This window comes from Pinus tabuliformis, chromosome 7, assembly GCF_031772625.1.
Source record: "Pinus tabuliformis cultivar Carrire ecotype Pingquan chromosome 7, CPIR1, whole genome shotgun sequence".
Lineage (NCBI taxonomy): Eukaryota > Viridiplantae > Streptophyta > Pinopsida > Pinales > Pinaceae > Pinus > Pinus tabuliformis.
The window spans coordinates 1,470,997,182-1,471,016,478 of NC_142293.1; the positions used below are offsets into that span (position 1 = coordinate 1,470,997,182).

Below are 19,297 nucleotides of genomic sequence, written 5' to 3' on the forward strand. Positions count from 1 at the left end.
AAGTCCGAAGGAAAGAGTGTTATCATGGTGGTAGTTGACAGGTTTACCAAGTATGCACACTTTTGTGCATTATCTCACCCATTTAAAGTGAGTACAGTTTCTACTACATTTATGGAAATAATTCAAAAGCTACATGGAAACCCAAAGATTATTGTAAGTGACAGAGATCCCATTTTCACTGGAAATTTTTGGACAGAATTATTTTCTTATCTTGGTATTCAGTTAGCTCATAGCTCATCTTATCATCCTCAATCTGATAGGCAAACTGAGATAGCAAACAAATGTTTGGAAGGATATCTTCGTTGCTTTGTATCTAATAAACAGACATAATGGGTCAAATGGTTGCCTGCTAAATGGTGGTATAACACTTCCTTCCATACTGCAACAAAAATGACCCCATTTATGGCACTTTATAGATATCATCCACCATCCATCACATCATATTTAAGAGAAAATTCTAAGGTTCAAGCAGTGGAAGATCACATCGAGCATCAACAACAAGTTCTCCAACTCTTAAAGGATAACCTCAACTTGGCGCAGAATAGAATGAAACAACATGCAGATCAACATCGCAGCGAAAGAAGTTTTATGTAGGTGATTGGGTATTCCTACAGCTACAACCATATAAACAAATGTCCCTCAAGCAAGCTAAGAAGGATAATAAATTATCACCAAAGTATTATGTTCCGTACAAGGTGTTGCAAAAGATAGGTACTATGGCATACAAATTGGAGCTTCCTGCAGCTTCCCGAGTGCACCCAGTTTTCCATGCTTAAAGAAGGTTATAGGTGACAAGCTTCTAGTTCAAACAATATTGCTAGAACTTGATGAGGAAGGAAAAATCATATTCGAACCTGAAGCAGTGAAAGAAACAAGAACTCGACAACTACGAAATCGGTCAATTTCAGATTATCTCATCAAGTGGAAGAACTTACCTGTTGAAGATTCCACATGGGAGGATGAGAATTTTATACAAAAGCATCCAGAACTACTCAAGTGTTGAGGACAACACTTTTTTGAAGGAGGGGCATATTAGGTCCTTATAATACTAGTGATTCCCCCATTACTATTGTCGGTGTATCCCTTATTGTTATTGTTGTGCCCCTATTGTCCCCATATTGTTATTATTGTGCCCCATAAAATCCCTCTATCATTATTTTTGTGCCTTTATATTATTATTGTTAGGTCAACTTGGTTATATTGTGACCCCTTAAACTCCTATATATAGAAAGGAGGTTTGTCATTTGAATCATCTAAGAATTGTTCATTTGTGTAATGTAAAGGAGGTTGCCCCTCAAAGAGGCTTATTTCTAAGGCGTTGATCTATCTTTTCTATCTTTTTGTGAGTTGGTTTCATAACACAAGCTAGCATTCTTTGTTGCAAAGAGGATAACAATCATATTTGCCTCACTAAAGAGGAGAATCTCCAATGGGTGAGATGTTCAAAAGATGACAAAGTTAGCAATCATTTTGGAGAGGAGTTGCTTACACTCTATGGGGCTTTCAACTTAATTATTTGCAATGGTCTAGATAGATGGAAAAGGTGTGGGAACTTCACTTGCAACAAATATAATGGGGCAAGTGTCGTTGACTATGTGATGTGCTCACAAAGCTTGATAGAAAAGATATAAGAAGTTAGTATTAGAGACCATATTTGGGACTTAAAATAAGACCATAACCCAATTTATATAAGGCTATCATGGTTAGAAGAAAGGCAACATAGGAGGAAAACCCAATGCTCTCGACAATCACTATCAAGGGGCAAAATTATTCTAACACAAGAAGATTGTACTATCTTCAAGACAATGTTAGAGAGATTAATTCAGAAGGAGAAAACTCGTTTCAAAAGTTTCAACAGTCACGAGTTAACAAATATAATACAAAGTGCACCTGAGAAGTGCAAAAGAGCAAAAAATAGGAAATCAGAATCAAATTGTTTTCCTGTAAATGCTTGGTTTTATGAGGAATGCAAAATGGCAAGGAGAACCTTGAAAATGCAGGAAAGGAAAAGATGAATGTAAAGTTATTTAAGCAGATACTAAAAAGGAAAAAAGATGAGTTCATGCAAACAAGGAGAGAAGAGTTAATATATTTAAGCAAGAACAATCCAAATATTTTCTGGCAGGAATTGCAACCAAGGAAGAAGCAAATTGAAAATAATATTACAGCCAATCAATGGTTTGAATATGCAAGGCAACTCTATGAGAAAGAATCTGAGGCGGAGTCCCCCCGTAGGATCAACACAAATTCAAAGCTCTTCACATTACAAGTAGAGAATAGAATTAAGAAGCTCAAAACAGGAAAGGTAAGGACTTGGTTGAACTTCAAGCAGAGTATCTAAAATGGGGAATGAACACTCTTGCATTGCACATCATGGAAATATTCAACAACATCATTCAACAAGGATTCCCAAGAGACTGGACAACTAGCCTTACAATACCCTTTTTTAAAAGTGGAGACATTAATAATCCATCCAACTATAGAACAATTATGATCAATCCTTTGTTTCCAAAGCTTTTTGGTAGCATGGTAGAATACATAATTAGTAAGTGGGAAAAAGTAAAAAAAAGGATGGCAAGAGGACAAACGGGTTTTAGGCCGAAACATTCTACAGTGGATCATGGCATCACGTGGAAGCACATTGTTGAAAAGGTTTGGGAGGACAAAGAAGAAGTATTTTGTTGCTTTGTTGACTTCAAAAAAGTATTTGACACAGTCCCTAGGGATAAGTTGTGGCGTAGAATGGAAGAACTTGAAATTTCTGTGCATTATGAAGAAGTGAAAGTCAAAATTAGAACCTCAGTAGGTATTTCAAAAAGCTTTAGAAGTGACATTGGAGTCAAGCAAGGTTGCCCTCTATCCCCTACTCTTTTTGGTCTATATATTGATAAATTGGAAGAGTGGCTAAATCTGCAAGGTGGAGATGGTGTTCGGTTGGGGGAGTTTGTGATAAAGCTTCTTTTATATGCTGATGATATTGTATTGATTTCTAAATTGGCCCATGGATTGCAAATGCACTTATATGCCCTTGAGCATTTTTGTAGAGCAGTGGGTATGCAAATCAATACTAGCAAGACCAAAATAATGATTTTTTCTAATAAAAGGAAGGAGAGCCAACATACTTTCTTCTTTGAAGACAACATTTTTGAAGAAGTAAATGAGTACAAATACCTTGGGATTGATTTCAACAACAAACTCAAATGGGAGGACTGCAGAAAGAATAGAATTTTAGGAGGGTGGAAAACATTATATGCTCTTCAAAACAGATGTAGAGAGGCAAAGTTATGGGATTGGAAAACGATTAAAGTGCTTTTTGGACTTTGAGTTTGTCTAGTGATGCTATATGGATGTGAATTGTGGGCTAGTAGCACTCTCGTCTCAAAATGGAAACAAATTGAGAAAATCCAAAAACGCTTGATCATGAGCAAGTTCAAAATAAAATTTTGAGTACCTTATGAGATAATGTTGAGTGAAACAGGAGCAACTCCTATTGAAGCAATTGCTATGGTGCAACTCATAAGATATCTAAAAAAAATTCAGTAAATGAGAGTAGGTAGATGGCATAATATTATTTCCAATGAATGCATGAGTGAAAGAAAGAAAACATGGATGAAACAAAACTACACATGGATGCAAAAATGGAATATCTACCTTAATGTTTGTTCTGCAAATAGCAAGGAGATAAATGAATTTGTTATGGAGAAGTTTCAAAAAAAGGTATGGGGAAAATAGTTGGGTAGAAAGAAGAAAGTGATGCATTCAAAGACATTAGAGAAAGTTATGAGAACATGTTAGCATCAATTTCTTGACATTGTCTTTTTAGGGAGGGGATTGTTGGAAGGTTGGGTCAACTCATCATCAATTTGAATCGGAAAAGGATTGAATTGCAAAAAGCGAAAAACAGGGAACTAATGGTCTCATAGACTATTTTTAGTCTCGTGGACCTTAAAATATAATTTCATTTCATTTATAATTAATTTTTTTCCTCTTATGGGTGGAGTGTCTACTCGTGAATAGTAAAAATTCTACCCAATCCATATCCTAAAGATTCAAACCCGATTGCAATCTTTATAAATTAAGACTTGTTTTTCTGCGACAAAAGGAATTAGGTTAATGATCCAAGATTCAGAGACATTTAAAAAGAGTGAAAGCATGCTCCTTTACATACCACAAACAAATAATTCTAGATAATATAATTTTGGTTTTCATTGAATAATTGTAATGAATGAACCTATAGCAACAAATAATAGGTGTTCATAATATCTATTTTATAATAATAATAATAGGTGTTCATAATATCTATTTTATAATAATAAGTTTTCCAGAAATTTAAAAAACAACTTGTCTTTCCCATTAAATGGTAAAACCCCATTGAATTGTAAAACACAAAAAATAAGATACAAATTCCGCGGATGTAGCAAGTCTTTCAATTAATATGAAAACATGTTTCAGTTACTTCAACGGAAGAGTTAAAAAGGTTTTAAAATGGATTGTTGCCAATAAGCAAAAGCAGCGGCCTTATCAGGAAGACTTCAAGCGAACAGTTAAAATGGTTTTAAAATGGATCGTTGGCAATAAAGCAAAGCAGCGGCCTTATCAAGAGGGACTCTGAGAGGTAGTAGTGTGCTCGGGTTTTCCAGCCATGGCTGCCAGTATGATGAGCTTCTATACGCCTCCGAATCGTGCATTGAATTTGAATCACTCTGATAAGGCCCGCGGAATGAGCAGCTTAAACACCAACTTCAGTGGCAGAATTCCCTTCAGAGTAAGTGCGCCTAAGGGCGTTTGCAGCTACAAGCCTTTGAAGGCCGTGATGATGGCAAAGAGGGAAGAGGAACTTAAAGAAATCAGAACAAAAGCAACTGAGCAACTCAATGAAGAAGTGATTGATCTCAAGGGAGAGCTTGTCATGTTGCGGATTAAGAAGGCCACCAGACAGGAGCTAAAATCCAGCGAGTTCGGGCGATTGCAGAAAAGGGTAGGCATTTTACATTAAGCTTGCATTCTAAGATGTAGGGTGTAATATATTGCATAATGTGTGAGAACAAAAAAAGAGTAGCTCAATAAGCCTAGATAACTCAATCGATTCAGTTCCCAACGTATAATATACATCAATTCACCTACAGCACTTCACAGCCCCGATAGTACATGCATATGGACTGAGGATAATGCATAAACAGGGCTGTGAAATGTTGTGGGTGAGTTGATATAATTTCATGAGAATTGTACTACTGGCCCTTTATAAAGAGCTTGTAAACAGAGATTTTCTGGTTTACCATGGCATGGGGATTGTGTGTTGGGAGGAGGGCTAGAGTGCATAGGCGGCAATCATAGTCTCTTGTTGTGTTGGCCTGTGCTTATGGGTTATGCATTGTGTTGGTTAGACAAGGGAAAGCAGTGTGCCTCTGCACATTGTGCCTATGAACATTGATGGGAAAGAATTAATTTGTAGTTTGAATAGGGGAAATGAAGAAAGATAATAAACATTCAGTTATACATTGACCAAGAAAGATTCATAACCAACTGGAAAACTGAAACCAAACACAAATAAACACAGAGGATTTACCTGGTAAAACCTTGACAGGGTGTGAAGGAAACATCCACGGTGCAAGTGATTGAAATCTCTATTAATTCAACAATGATTTTCTACGATTACATTTCTCGGGTATTCACTAGTTTTATACCAGCTTCCTCATTTACATAACTGCTATTTCGGTATAAAACTAACTACTTACATTTAATTTTCATAATTCGTTGTCAAACTTCCAACATAATTGAGACTGTAAATATGTTCTCCCAAGGTCTTGGCTCAGACGTTGTGAAGAACGCGTGTTTGGGATTGGGGTTTGTGAAGCATGGAATGCGAAAGTGACACACCAATGCACAAGTTATAGAAATGGAGACACGTGTTACTAGCATTGGTTTCTGTCTAGTATGGGTGTCATGGTTACTCTGTTACAAATCTTTTGGAAACTAATTCATCCATCAATCGCACTGGGGTCTATCTACCAGTGTTGCAGAGCTCGACATTGGCAAAAAAATTGGAAGGGGTCAACAACTTGGGAAATTGGCGGTATCGGAAAAAGAGAGGGGCAAAACTTGGCCTGCATAAACTCAGACCTGGAAGAAATCGGAAAACTCGGCAACCTGAAACAGATAACAAACTTGGAAAAATCGTGAAGAAATTGGAGTTTTGCAACGCTGCCATCTTCTGTTTAGTCTGAGATGCTGTAAGTAATGAATACCATAGGCATCGAGATTGGCGACAATCAGTGAAACTTTCTAAGCAAACAGTCTAGCTTCTAGGTGAGCCATTTGGCAGTAAATCCCCCGACTCCTACAACATCATTGGATGTGGTTACTGTGTGTGTATCACTGTATACATATTCAAATACAAGGAGTCGTATATTATCCAGCAGAAAAACATACAATTCACATCCCCAAACCTTGCCCAAAATTCTGAAAGTTACGCAGAAAATATAAATTTCTATGAGCTGTAATGCCCAGTTCCTAATACCCGTGATAAAATGTAACCAATCATGTTTAACAATGCTTTTTTTCTGGCATGGACGTTTCATTAATTTGCCAAGTCTAACGGGATAGCTCAAGACGATGTAAATGCATTTTATTTTAATTATTGAAAATGCCAGCAGCTGACTGAGGCACGAGTGCCTATAGGAACAATTATACCATGAATGACGAACAGTGAAGGGGCCAAGAAAGGTTCCAATATGTCTAATGATCCCTAGCCACCTTTGCCCAATTAGTTTTACTGTCCAAAATAAATTGTGAAAATTATCCTCCATTTCCCTCATTGTTAATTGACTTAGCAAGCCAATCATTTAGTGCAATAGGTGGAAGGAACACCTTCCACAGTAATGAGAGGAGTGGGTTGAGTCCCATCACCCTCTAGAAACTTCTCCATTAGAAATTGTACCCACGAGTTGAAGGGTGAGTTGCATGGATTGAGGAAGGGGTCATATTTTTTGAGGAGAGACTGCACGTAGGAAAGGCATTCGACTGACAGGAGCAGACTCACGTGTGTGGTGCCAGGGATGTGGAGTTTGCATGCGGAGGACATGCAAGCAGAGCCTAGTAAAACCAGTGAATTGAGGCTCTGGATTGGCGTGGGGAGGTTCCTAGAGCTTGCTGAGTATGAGGGTTACGATCTGGTGCTGAGCTGGCCATGCACAATAAGCACAACGGAGGGGATTCACTGTGGGACTGTATAGTAGTGAAGGGACTCCCTTAGGTGATGCAGGACAGTAGAGGAGTACCTGGAGATTGTGGAGGTCCTACCAAGGATTCCCTATTAAATTCATACCTTTGAGGATAGTTTACCAGTTGGCTCACAGTTTTCTGAGTGCTGTAAATTTGCCCTTGTGGTGTCATCATCTGTTCAGGGGGTGGCCAGATGTAGAAGGACCAAGTGCATCTGTGCTTATGGTTGGGTGGAAAACTCCATTCTGTTTGCTTGACAGCTTTAACAACAGATAAGTTCTTATGATTTTGCTCTATTTCTTTTTTACACATATCCAAGTTAAATGATGAATTATGCTTGCCATATATGAGGTGTGTTGTCAGCAGGATTGTGTTAAGAAGTTATGGATTAGTAGCTTGTTTGTTTAACTGAATTTTATGATCATAACCATGAAGCATGGTCACCTTGATTATATTGATGCATTGTCTTACATTTGCAATGAATTTCTTAAAGAAGGAAATGATCCTTAATAACCATTTTAAAGTACTCAAAGGGATGTGAGCCCTGAATGGTGTAGATTCAGGGGTAGTCTTGGTTGTGAGACTTGGAACACAATTTGCAGCCTGGTAATGGAATTAACTGGACTGATAGTAGTGAGTCTGTATAGCAGACCTATTTCTGCATGTTATGTTATGTTAGGAATCGGATATGTTTTGAATCTTGATTCACCAGGTGAACAGTTGTAGGTTACACCCAACACAAGTCTTGGTCCCTGATGTTTGAGACAATTGCCATTAGTGTTTTAATGTCTCGTTACGGTCTTTATACAATCAATGAAACACTGTAGCATGAAATTTAAGAGCTTGGAGAGGGACTCGTGGCTTAAAAGGTGTTGCCTTTATACTTGTCATGATAATTCTTAAGTATATTAGAAGCTTATCTTATGACCTTAGCATATGAAGTAGATGTATTTATGGGACTGTTGTTAAGTAGTCTCAATAGTATAGTGGCTGTGGAATGGATTACAGGTTGGTGATATTGCATGTCTGAGATCCCTTGAGGTAGGGACTTTCATACTCTCCCACATCAACTACTCCTAACACACACACAGAGACAGATATATCCAGGTACACCAGCCTACATAAGTGATATGGATGGTGCATTTTCCTAGTGGATGCTTTTATCCATGCTTATCTTCCTGAGAGAGAAGTGATGCTGACTGGTATATTTGTTGGTTTTAGAGCCATTATCATTCAATCAAGAAAGAAATGAACAAAACTAGGAAGCTGAATCACACACACAACTTAACACAAAGAATTACGTGATAAAACCCCGACAGTGTGTCAAGGAAACCTCCACGGGGCAAGGGATTGGAAATCTTATAGCTCAAGAATGTTTCTCCAAGTTACAAGTTTCTCAGGCAATCACCAATTATTATGGGCTACTTCGTTACATAACTTCTTTTCGTTACAAAAACTGACTGAATGGTAAAAAATAGATTTACCCACAATCACATTATTTACATAATTGTTGTCATTTTTTCAACAATCTCCACCTTGACAACAATTTTCCTAATCCCTTGCCCATGCCCATTCATCATCTCTTTTGCAAGCCAAGAGAAGCCAAACACCATCGCAGCTTCTCTACTGAAACTGGCTTCGTGAATATGTTTGCACGATTCTCCTGTGTATGGACCTTCTTGAGAGCTACTTTTCCGCCATCAATCACATGTCTCACAAAATGGTACCTTACATCAATGTGCTTGGTCTTGCTGTGATAAGCTGGATTTGTAGCCAAATGAATAGCACTCTGACTGTCACAGAATACATTCACTTTCTCCTGCGTCCTTCCAATCTCATCAAGTAGACCTTTCAACCAGATTGCCTCTTTATAGGCATCTGAAGCAGCTATATACTTTGCTTTAGTAGTAGACAAAGCAACTGTTTCTTGAAGCTTTGACATCCAGCTAATTGCTCCACCTGCAAGAGTAAAGACATATCCTGTAGTAGATCTCCTCTTGTCCAAATCACCTGCATAATCAACATCCACATATCCGCAGATTGAACCTTCACTACCATTAAAGATGATACAATGGTCACTTGTGCCTCTCAAATACTGAAGCACCCATTTCACTACTCGCCAATGTTCTTCTCCTGGATTTGCCATGAACTTGCTGACAACTCCAACTGCATGTGAAATGTCAGGCCTTGTAGATACCATCGCATATATTAAGTTTCCTACCGCATTTGCATATGGTACACGAGACATATACTTCTTTTCTTCATCAGTTCTAGGACTCAAAACCGAAGAAAGCTTAAAATGGGAAGCTAATGGAACATTAATAGGTTTCACATTGTTCATACCAAACTTTTAAAGTACTTTCTCCACATACATCTGCTATGATAACCAGAACTTTCCATTTTTCAGAGCTTTCCATTTTTTTTTGTCTCTATGTATCTCCATGCCCAAGATATGTTTTGCCGCTCCAAGATCCTTCATATCAAACATCCTAGAGAGTTGAGCCTTTAACCTGTTGATCTCTTCCATGCTTTTGCTCGCAATAAGCATATCGTCAACATACAAGACCAAGATAATGAATATGCCATTGAAACTTTTAAAGTATACACAATGATCATACTCACTTCTAGTAAAGTTCTGACTCACCATGAAGGAATCAAACTTCTTGTACCATTTCCTGGGAGACTGCCTCAAGCCATACAATGATTTCCTGAGCTTGCAAACTAATCTTCTATTGTGACCTTGTACAAAACCTTCTGGTTGTTCCATATAAATCTCTTCATCCAAATCTCCATGAAGAAAAGTTGTTTTAACATCTAACTGTTCTAACTCAAGATCAAGTAATGCAGTTAGTGCTAACACAATACGAATAGAAACAAGTTTTATGACTGGTGAAAAAATCTCATGAAAGTCAATACCTTCAACCTGAGAATACCCTTTTGCTACCAGCCTCGCCTTATATCTTTCGATACTTCCATCAACATTTCGCTTCAATTTGAAGACCCATTTGCATCCGACAACACTTCTCCCTTCAGGAAGTTCTACAAGATCCCAGGTTTTGTTCTTGGCTAAGGAATCCATTTCTTTGTCCATAGCCCTTTTCCACTTTTCGCTATCTGCATCATCCACTGCTTCCTGATAACAAGAAGGTTCCCCATCTTCAGTAATCAATGCAATAGATGAAGCAAAATCTTCATACCTTTTGGGTGTTCTTCTCTCCCTTGTAGACCTCCTTAGAGTGACTAGTTGTTGAATTGGTTCTTGAATTTCTACGATTCCTTTGCATCTTCTTCACCTTTTTCTTCAGAAGTCTCTCCTTCCTTTTGACTTTTCGAAAAAGGTTTAGCCTCCAACTGAATTTGCTGATTCAACAATACATGTTCTTGTTCAAATTTTTCAACATCTGGTTTTAGAAGAGAAGATTCATCAAATTTTACATCTCAACTAATGACTATCTTGCATGAAGAAGGATCCCACAACCTGTATCCTTTCACTGCATAATCACACCCAACAAAGACAACATTTTGCTTTTGGGTCTAACTTATAACGCTGATTCTTTGGAATAAGAGCATAGGCATCACAACCATAAATCCTTAAATGTGAATAATCACAGCACTGACCTGACCAAACTTCTTCAGGAATTTTACAATTAATGGTAATTGAAGGTGGTCTGTTAACTAAATAACAAGCAGTAGATACTGCTTCTGCGACAACTCCTTTTGCAGGTTAGCATTGCTGAACATGCTTCTGGCTCTTTCCATAAGAGTTTGATTCATACGTTCGGCAACGCCATTTTGTTGAGGAGTATAAACAACAGTTTTATGTCTAACAATCCCTTCATCCTTACAATATTGTTCAAATTCTAGGGAAGTAAATTCACCGCCATTGTCAGTTCTTAAACATTTAATTGATTTTCCTGTTTTCTTTTCCACCATAGCTTTAAATTGTTTAAAAACATTAAATACATCAACTTTTCTTTTCAACATATAGACCTAGACTTTCTTGGAGAAATCATCAATAAATGTTAAGAAGTATAATGCACCTCCATAAGATACAATAGGAGATGGTCCCCAAAGATCAAAATGAATATAGTCCAAAATTTCTTTACTATTATGACTTCCAATTTTAAATTTTTGTTTACATTGTTTTCCATATACACAATGTTTACAAAAATCCAACTTCAAGGATTTCAAATCAGGAAGCAACTTGCGATTCATCAGTACCTGAAGACCCTTCTCGCTCATGTGACCCAACCATTGATGCCATAGGCGAGTACCTTCTTCTGCCTTCTCAGATACAGTCGCTGCTTCACTGACCTGAGTACTTCCTTTGAGTCTGTAAAGGTTCTGATCTTCTCTTCCTTCATAACAACCAGAGCGCCCTTTGAAACTTTCAACACTCCATTTTGACCTGTAAACTTGTAACCTTCCGAGTCCAATACTCCCAAAGAAATCAAATTCTTTCTCAACTTAGGTACATGTCTAACATCAATCAATGTTCTAACTGTATCATCATACATTTTAATTTTGATATTTCTCATACCAATAGTCTGACAAGATACATTATTACCCATAAAAACAAAACTACCATTCACAGCTTCATATGAAGTGAACCAATTTCTGTGCGGACTCATGTGATGAGAAGCACCAGAATCTAACAACCAATTTTCATAATTCTGAGAGACATTGCAAACAGGTAAAGCTTCATCTACCATACCTAATTCAACAGATAAAATTTCATCAATCATACCTGACTCAACTTGATTTGCTTCCTTCTTTGTTTAAGGTCCCACCTTACCAACCATCAGTATTGTACTAAGGCTGACTCAAAATGTGTTTTAAGTTTAAATTTTTAAGATGTAAAAGTTAATGAAAGGTCATATATCTATATTTTTTATTTTTATTTTTATTGATATTCTTTACACTACATACTAATTTCTACTAACTAACTAACCCATGGTAATATTAAACTTTTCATTAAGGCTACAGGGTCATGGTTCCTCAAGATCAAAAATTTACAACCATAAGTCTTAAAATCACATTTAAATGATAGAGTTTTTAGTGGGATAAATAATATCAATCTTTACAAACCACAATTTCCAATAAGCTAATTGTTTCTTCTATTGCAATTAAGCGTGTTTAAGAGTGACTAATTTGATTTTGTTTTAGATAATATGCCTATGAATTCTTTGGTAAAACAAAGGGAAGAAAAACAAGATAAAAGGAGTGGTTTCCAATTATTATGAATTCATATGTGAGCTAACAATTACAACATTTCACCTAACCAATTTGCCTTCCATGGATTTTTAATTCAATAGAATCATCATGCTTATTCTTTGAGATATTTTCAGAAACACCTTGGTTGCAAATCCTAAATTTATTTAGTCATTTTTATAGACAATTCATAGATGTAATTAGTTACAACCATTGAAGCATTATGTCAAACAGTTTGCAAGCATGAAATATACAACCATTGAGGCATTTTGTCAAACACTTACAACCATAACCCTTAAGGCAATTTCACCAAAATTAACCAACATGAATATAAGATTACATAGTTTCTTTTTCTTTGTCAGTGATGCCAAGAAGTGAACCTAATACATAAGTAGAACTGTCATCGATCTTAATCGCTGCATATACAAAAGTTTAGGCACATAATGACTATAAATATTTAAGATTTTTTACAAATAGCTCGCAGCGATGTAGCTACAACCATTGGGAATTTTGAACAACGGTTAGCAGTCACAAAACAAGCTGCTAGCTATTAAACTATCAAACAAGCAGTCACAAGTTTACTAAACTATCATTGTATTAACCATTGATACTTTAAAATAATTATTCCAAGTTTATATAACAGACTGGTTTCATAAAAAGAGATTACCAGGTAAATCACAGCTATAAAAAAAAAGAAGCAAGACAAACCACCAGGCAGCAACAACAAATTTGTAAAATATAGAAGATTATAGAACTGGATTCTGAAACTCTGTTTTTTGAAATCAAAGTTGGGGCGACATGGCCATAAGGTACAGATACCCCTTGAAGTTAAAATAAATCGAAACAGAAACGCCCAGAAATGCGATTATTTAAAACCACAACCAAAAACAAATTGATACTATCTCATTTGTCCCTTTTGTTAAACATATACTATGCAAACTTATCTACAACTGTAAAAAGAGAAAGAAAAAACCAAATTTATGCTATTAACATGTTCTCATACAACTCATGACACCCTGAATGCTTCAGCCATTAAGACATGATGTAAATCAACTTGCAATGAAACTATACAAAAAAAACTACAGTTTTTGCAAAATTCCTTCAACATTTAGTGTGCAGCATTTGATATATATCTAAGTTTCAGTCAACAACCAAATAAGCAAAACCATGTAATGAACTACAAAAAGAAACACAATATAATGTTGTCAACATACCTGGCAGTGAATTTATACAACTCAAAAAATGGGAGTATGCTCCAGCTCCAATGAGAGTATGCTGCAGCTCCAATATCCTTACCAACTCATTGTGAACCACTCGGTTTGCCTCCCAATCATATCTAGGAAGAACTTTCCCCCCTGGAACCCTCGAGCTGCAAAAGCTCACAAGCAGTACCAAAAGACAATAGTAGAGAGAGTTGCAAGGCAAACTAAGGAAGCAAATTTTCACTTCCTCTCAATACCACTCATGGCCAACCTCAATAGCTAGAGATCTTAGGATTTTAACAATAATTTCAGATTTATTATGGAAGCAATTGGCTACTCTCCATATCTCTCCCTCTCACTATTTTCCTCAAGTCTCTTCCATTCTTGGCCTCATAATCCCCAAGTGGGAATACATGAGACTCATATATAGGAGGAGCAACCAATTCTTATCATAAAGGAGGAGTAATGTGCATGCACTGGATTCCATTAGAGGAGTGTAACTTATGCCATTAAGGAGAGGTATGCATGCCTTAGTTAAGGAGAGTGTAACATATGCATTAAAGAGAGCGTAAGAGGAATATTTTATGACATATTTTTAATGAGTGAAAAGGAATATGCCATTCTTTGATGAGTGCCTAAAATAGAGTATAATGAATTATTTAAGAGAGAGAGGGGGGGAGAGAGAGAGAGTCATGAAGGAGATGTGTGAATTGATTGAGGAGATAAAATTGACTTGTGATTCCTTTTTAATAATAATATCATAGTCTCGTAAAAGATAATAATAATATTAACAATATTGAGGATTCAATCAAGATTGAATTATTAGGATTGATTAATAATAAGTTAATTCGTTTTTCTTCAACTCCGCTTGATTACCAATTTATGTAAAGTGATTTACTATTTTTGGAAAGTCGTGCTTGAGATGCTAGACATGACTTTCTATTTTTAGAAAGTCATTCCAGAATTGTGAGAATGAAATTTTATTTAAGGAAATTCATCCATGAGAGGTATTTTTATTCTGGAGAATAGGGATTCTGCACCCCTGTTTCATGCATCTCTGTGCCTTAGTAGATTGAGGACTTCGCGCTTTGATCTACTCCAAAGATCCAAGATTCCACAACTTGATCTTTTTAAATATTCATGACTCCACGTCTTTATCTTTCTTGGATTTAGGACTCCACGCCCTAATTTCCATGCCCTCTCATCTACTGTGCTTTAAAACTTTACGTTTCTCCTTATGGTACTAATTGTGAGCTTTTGCCCATCTGATGGTTCGCTGGTAAGGCCTTTTTTAAAGACCTGCATACATTACAATCTCATAGATCAAAGGAATCAAATGAATTTCATAATGAAATTAAATTAATCACATTTTATCCAGAATGGTGCATGGCTTCCACAATCATTTTGGTTTTGAAGAAATGACTTCCACAGTCATTCATAATTGAACATCCTTGTTGGAAAATGACCAGGTACCCTACCACATCTTGCTTAGTACAATATTAGACATATATAATCACACAAATCATGTATCATCCATAAATCATAATTAACCATCTATTCTGCATAACCATGAGAATCCATGGGTATATGTGTCTCAATCTTAGATCACCATCCATGTCATACACCTGCTTCATAAATTAGATACAAACAAAAAAACATATGTATAACATTTTACTTAACCAAAACCATCTAATACAGATAATCAATGATGCCACATATAAGAGGAAATATAACTATATAAAACATTGTTCCCCAATCCAGTGATCAATTTGCCATACATAAACATAAAAGGAAATATAACTATGTGTGTAAAACATTATTCCTCAATCAAGTGATCAACCCATCATATATATATATAACCCTTGATAGGAGTGACAAAACTATACTAGAAAAATAGGACACTACACTCTGGGCTATCAACGGACTCCTTTCTTTTCCAATAGTCTTTTTTGAGGTGTCCTATTTTGTTGCAGTACCATCATTTGGCTTTACGCTTCTTGCCCTTTGGTTTTGATCTAGAAGAACTCCTTGTTTTCTCCCCTATTTCCTTGGATTGACCTCTGGCTACCATGGCTTCTGGTGCGGAAGTTTCAATGCTGGACTTCCTCCGTACTTCTTCAGATAACAGAGCTCCCACAACTGAATCAAATTCCAAAGATTCAGTTGTGCTCAAACTGATAGAAGTCACAAAGTGATCCCAAGACTCAGGAAGGAACACAACAAGGTAATAACTTTGTCTTCTTCCTGAAATTTAACTTCCATATCTGATAACTGGCAAATAAGTGTATTAAAAACATTTAAGTGTTCTGCAATTTTAGTACCCTCCTTCATCCGAAGGCTATATAGTTGCCTCTTCAAATAAATTCTTTTGGTTAACGATTTGGTCATATATAGTGTTTCCAATTTTATCCATAAACCTGATGCCGAGGTTTCTTCAACAATGTTGAAGAGAACTTCATCTGCTAGGCACAACCTGATGGTACTGAGAGCTCGGGCATCCAAGTCCTCCCAATCCAAATATGTCATGCCAATAGGTTTCTTTTTAACCCCATCTAATGCTTTGTGCAACCCTTGTTGCACCAACAAATCTGTAACTTTCAATTTCCACAATGCAAAAATTGTTCTTGCTGGTGAACTTTTCCACCTCAATCTTAGCATTAGTCGTTTTTGCCATTTCTTCCTACAGGGGTTCTGAATTCTTTTTAGAAAAAAAATCCTTTAGGGTTTCCTTCTTTCAGTTAGGTTTTTTTTCTTTTTCTTTAATTCTGGTTTCTAGGATTTCCCCTCCTATTCCAATTTTTTTTGTTACTGCTCAACAAACCCTACTCCATTTCACTTCCATGAATTTCAGAATTCTGTTTCTTTTCAGAATATATAATTTTTTTTTCGTTTTCCTTTCCTTCAATTAAAGAAACGCTACTCTAAATTTCATTCAACAAATTCACCAGTTTTCTGAGATAGCCCAACAACAAAATCTTCAGAATTTTATTTACTTTCAATCAAAAAGTTTTTTTTGTTGTTGTTTAAATTGTAAAAAATAAAAATTACCCGGGTGGTCACGACTTTGTCTTTCCGACGGCTCTGCTCCCTTAATCGATTGACGGCTTCTGCTCCTTCAAAACGACCCTCTGTCTCTGTTTTCTCATGGCACGATGGCATACAAAAGGCTTTGTCTCTTATCGGTCTTGCAGCTTTGCAAAATTTATGGCGTCTTTCCCTCACACCACACACAACGTCGTCTTGAACTGCTCTTCGTCCAACGGACAACGGTGGTTCTGGCTCTCTCTGGCAGTCTGGAAAGCGGATTTTTGCCGGTCTAACCCTCTCTGCCGACGGTTCAGCCAACGACTGACAACTCTTCTTTCGTCTCAGAAACAAAAATGACTAGTGGACATCGGTGGTTCCGAGTCTTCCGACCCTGCCTGCTCGATCTCTTCCTCTTCACAGTAGTGGGTAGAGTTTCTTTAACCGTCTGTCTTCTCTTCGAGCACCACTGACAATCTTCTTTGTTGCTCGGACAGACTCACGACTTTCTCCCTCAGATAAGCGGCTCACTTTCTCTTCGAGCGGGCAGAGTCTCTCTTGCTCGGCTCTTAAGAAAAATTTGAACATACCCCTCCTGACACAGTTACTTTCTCAACAACTTTCTCTGGTGTCTTTTTTAATGGAACTCGACTACTCTCTCCAATCAATCTCAACTCATCGTAAGCTCTGATACCACTTGTTGGTTTTAGAGCCATTATCATTCAATCAAGAAATAAATGAACAAAATTAGGAAACTGAATCACAAACACAACTTAACACAAAGAATTACGTGGTAAAACCCTGACAATGTGTCAAGGAAACCTCCACGGGGCAAGGGATTGGAAATCTTATTGCTCAAGAATGTTTCTCCAAGTTACAAGCCTCTCGGGCAATCACCAATTAATATGGGCTACTTCGTTACATAACTTCTTTTTGTTACAAAAATTGACTGAATGGTAAAAAATAGATTTACCCACAATTACATTATTTACATAATTGTTGTCATTTTTTCAACAATATTGGTGAAGGGGATTACCACCTATGAAAACCTTGCAAGAATGTTAAATGGGAGGTGTAAAATTTTGTACTCCCAGTGTGTCAAGTGTCAGTTTGCTGACCATTTATTTGCTCTTCATGGCATGATGGTGCCTGGGAACTTGAGATAGAATAGAAGGGCTTATGAATTGTTGCAACCCTGGCACTATTCAAGAAGAATTGAGTCTGGAAAACTCTCTGGTAGTCCTTTAAACTAGTAGAAGGATGCCCCTAAGTGTTCTTGACTTTAGCTTATGGTTGATAGAATTATAATAAGAGAACATAATAGAGTTGAGTTTTCATCTTGATGATTTTTCATGGTTGCTATGCTTGGGCTTGAAATGCACAAGGATAAATGTTGTTATGAGGTCTTTTCCAAGAGGATAAGGACTTTCCTATAATATATAAGCAATTAAATTAAGTATCTGTTGACGACCTCTTTACCTTGCAATGAGACTTAAAGCATCTAATAGTACACCTTTACAATTCTAGGTGATGAAGAAGATATACTTTAGGATTATGCAACTGCGGATCATGGATGTCTTAGGTTAACGCCACTCTAAGACCTATATTAGAGCAGTACACCTTTACATTTCTAGGTGATGAAGAAGATATACTTTAGGGTTATGCAGTTGTAGATCATGGATGTCTTAGGTATACACCACTCGAAGACCTATTTTTGATATCTAGCTATGGTAATGATGGCTTAAAATAGAGTGGCTAGGTGAAAACATTTTTATGAAGCGTTAAGGAGACATAGAAAGGGGTGGTGGCTTGTTTTACATTGTCAAATTTATGTCTACAAATATGAAGTCTTTTCATCTTGATCACTCTAGTGCAATCCCTTGCATTTGATTGATAAGACCTTATTGCTCTCGTATTGGAGTACTGGTGCGATATAGGGCTTAAGCAACCCTTTTTGTGCCATAGAATGATTAAGGGAGCCTTGAAAGAGGTATTCCCCTTGGGAAAAGCACTTAGAAATACTTGAGAAAAATTTTAGGCTCTTTTGGCTAAGGCAAGTTCAAGTTTTGAGCATGATTTTCTTCATGAGATATAGTGTGTATCACACCAAGAAAATCTTCGTGCGATACAACAAAGGGGTTTAAGGGACGCATGGATGAATATGTTAGGCTTTATGGGGGAGAAAAATTCGAGGGTGTGGCATATTGCGCCACTAAAAGGTCTGGCATGATGCTTTGCTCAAACGAAAATTTGTTGTGCAAGATGAGGCTGGGACCAAAATGAAAAAGGGAGAGAGAAGGCCACATATCACATGAGAGAAAGTCTTCTCTCATGCCACAAAACATTGTTTAGGATGCAACATGGCGCTCTAGAGAACTTTTGTTGTGATGCGATACGAGAACTCAAGTGATACGAGGACCTAGGCGAGGCTAGAGCCTTGTCGCAAGTCAGAAAACTCTTGGGCGCATGAATTGAGGCAGGGACACATGTCATAGTGTCACATTGGGAGAAAGCTTTTCTCTTTGTCAGATATTGTAAGAAGAAACTTCTTGCGACATGTCGTGTGGGACCAAATGTATCATCTGCGTCATAAGGAGAGGAATGGATGAAAATTAAAATGATTTGGGCAGAAGAAGGAG

The 19,297-nt window shown here is 37.0% G+C and overlaps 1 protein-coding gene across 2 annotated transcripts in view; it reads left to right on the forward strand.

Annotated features, from left to right (window-relative positions):
- Positions 1 to 4,499: 4,499 nt before the first annotated feature.
- The window catches only part of LOC149253354 (large ribosomal subunit protein uL29c-like), a 70,568-nt gene continuing 55,770 nt past the window's right edge, over positions 4,500 to 19,297 (forward strand). For both annotated transcript variants that reach the window (XR_016267073.1, XM_089459890.1), the window contains exon 1: positions 4,500 to 4,978. Coding sequence is in view for 1 of the 2 variants with exons in the window: in XM_089459890.1 (XP_089316016.1) it covers positions 4,643 to 4,978 (336 nt within the window). In the remaining variant the exon portion in view is untranslated. The remainder of the gene's footprint in view (positions 4,979 to 19,297) is intronic.